General features: G+C 38.0%; 1 protein-coding gene across 5 annotated transcripts in view; it reads left to right on the top strand.

Moving 5' to 3' along the window:
* RPL21 (ribosomal protein L21) overlaps positions 1-2,402 on the top strand; it is a 5,967-nt gene extending 3,565 nt beyond the window's left edge. For all 5 annotated transcript variants that reach the window (XM_015413830.1, XM_015413829.1, XM_015413827.1 and 2 more), the window contains 3 exons: positions 837-949; positions 1,336-1,486; positions 2,273-2,402. In XM_015413830.1, coding sequence (XP_015269316.1) covers positions 837-949; positions 1,336-1,486; positions 2,273-2,362 — 354 coding nt within the window. In that variant the 3' untranslated portion in view covers positions 2,363-2,402. The remainder of the gene's footprint in view (positions 1-836; positions 950-1,335; positions 1,487-2,272) is intronic.
* Positions 2,403-2,615: the final 213 nt, after the last annotated feature.

Genomic DNA, 2,615 nt, shown 5'->3' with positions numbered 1-2,615 from the left:
TTTAATCCTCCGGAATAGAACTGTTTTGGGGACACTTGAAACAGAGTGACAGATGTACTGAATGGTTTAGATCAAATGAGGATCCATATCTTTTGTGAATTAGGCTGGCACTTGTGCATGCGTCTGCCACATTAGCTTATGCTATTATGCTGCCATCAGCCTGGCTGTTTGAATCTCCATACTTCATGAAACTAGAAGCCTCTTTTTATCCCCTTTGGCTCCCTTTTTAAAGTCCCTCATGCCCTTTTACAGCACCTTAATCTTCCATTTGCTTAACTCTTCACTTAAAGATTCTTCTATTAGGGGGTAGCTGGAAAAATTAGATCTTCTAAGCTGGAGGGAAAATCAGAAGTACGTTGAATAAGTTAGTAGATTTAAAGGCTACTGTGACCTTCTGATTTCTTGCAGTTTTCTGATTTCTTGCAGTTTTGTAATGGAACGTTTTGCTCAAAGATTGTCTGTACCTCTGGTGTTCCCATTTAACTGTAGGAAAAGTGTATTTGAAAACATCTTGATTTAGGACAAAACAAAAGGAGGGTTAATCTCAATTTTTTGTAATTAGCATAGTAAAAAAGGGTAAGGTTGCTCCTATGGAATTCTTGGTTTCTGGAATTATTTTGGTACAGTCTAATAATTGGTTGTCAGTTTGACTATGTATATCCAGTAGTTATTGAGTAGTGATCAACTGATTGGTATGCCAATGCCAGTTGTGTCAACAATTGGTGTTTCAGGTGCTTTTTCAGAGGCTTTACTACACTTGGTTCAGCTTTGTATGTACTGATTTGGCGTTTTTAAACTGTAGAATGATGTGTATTTTAATTTTCTTGTATTAACAGGGCATGGGTACAGTTCAGAAAGGCATGCCCCACAAATGTTACCACGGCAAAACAGGAAGGGTATACAACATTACCCAGCATGCCGTCGGTATCATTGTGAACAAGAAGGTTAAGTAAGTATGTTTTAGTCGTTGACTCCTAAATTTGTTTGTGGCTACATTACACCAAAATGCTTCCATCTCCCCCTTCACTTTGCCACTGAGACATTTCTTGTCTCCATTGGCCATTCAAGAGGGGTAAAGAATATCCTTTTAAAACCCAACCAAATTGTACTTAATTGGCTTGGATCCTGTCAGAGGAAACAGAATTTGAAAATTTCTGCTGAACTTAAATGTTTGTGTATTCCTATGCTAGTCCAGGTTGGCCCAGTGAAGAAAGCTTGCTTGTGTTGTCTATGCTTTAGGACTGTGAGATCAATCACTGTTTACTGACTTAGCTGAGATGTTTAGCTGCCTTTTTCAGTATGTTATAAACACTGTCAACATCTTCCATATTTTAGGGGCAAGATCCTCGCCAAGAGAATAAATGTCCGTATTGAGCATATTAAGCATTCTAAAAGTAGAGACAGCTTCTTGCAGCGTGTGAAAGAAAATGAAAGAAAGAAAAAGGAAGCAAAGGAAAAGGGCACTTGGTTTGAATTGAAACGCCAGGTAATATATATCACTTACACCAATAGGAGATCACATAATGAATACCTTACTTAACAAACCACTATTTAGTACTAAACCAAATCTGAAGTTCTCTGTTAAAAGAAAGGAATTAGCATAAGGGGGTTGAACATTTGTAGGGCTGTGCAAAAATGGGAGGAAGAACTTAAGTGTTCATGGGGGAGTGGGGATTTGGATTGGATTTGTGCCTGTCACTTTCAGGAAAACTGACTTATAAATAATCCTAAGCATTTCTCAAGACATTGTGTCTGTGTATTATGCTGTCAGTCCTTTTTTGGGTCCTACAGATGTCCCTGTTCATGTACATTTGGGAAAAATAAAATGTGCTGTGTTCATATAATAAAAACAAAAACAGCTGCAGGACTGTGAGTTGTAGTGCAGTGAAGTCCAGCATCAAAAGGATTCTTTTTAAAAAAAAAAAAAGACAAACTACATCAAATGATGTATTCAGGGAGCTGTTCACCCACCAGCAGCCAGTAGGTACACACGATACTCTCACAGCTACATTCCATTCAGCAGTCCTAGCAGGACTCTGTTATCTGGAGGGAACACCCATATTTTCTAAGTATAGTGTTGAAATTTTGGGTCTTCACAGCAGAAATAACTTTGAGGGAAGGCTTACTGAGTATATGCAGCAAATACTTGCTTACTGTGCAAAAATAACCACGTAGTAAAGTCTTTGTTTTCTCATTTGCAGTAGAAACTGTTACTAATTCAATTATAATGCTTTTAATAAAGATCTTTCCTCCATTTTCTTTGCTTTTACAGCCTGCGCCTCCAAGAGAAGCACACTTTGTGAGAACCAATGGCAAAGAGCCAGAGCTGCTGGAACCAATTCCATATGAGTTCATGGCATAATGTATATTTACAAAATAAAATCTTTTAGAGAACTGAAATATGTGTTAGCGTTCACATTTATGAACATTTTGTGACAGTGTGCTTCATAATAAGTGAGTGCTGAGTTTGGCAGAAATAGTGATTCCAGTGGTAGTTCAGTCTTAAGTCCAAGTGCCATGAATTAGTGCCCACTGATATCCTGTAAATGTGCTTCAGATCAGGGTGCTAATGTCATGAAGTATATTTGTTTTTCCTTTCTTGGGCAGTTTCCTGA

This window comes from Gekko japonicus, unplaced genomic scaffold (assembly GCF_001447785.1).
Source record: "Gekko japonicus isolate JY-2015 unplaced genomic scaffold, Gekko_japonicus_V1.1 scaffold931, whole genome shotgun sequence".
In the NCBI taxonomy this organism is placed as follows: domain Eukaryota; kingdom Metazoa; phylum Chordata; class Lepidosauria; order Squamata; family Gekkonidae; genus Gekko; species Gekko japonicus.
The sequence above is the reverse complement of the archived record's forward strand: the minus strand, read 5'-3'. Positions and strand labels throughout refer to the sequence as shown.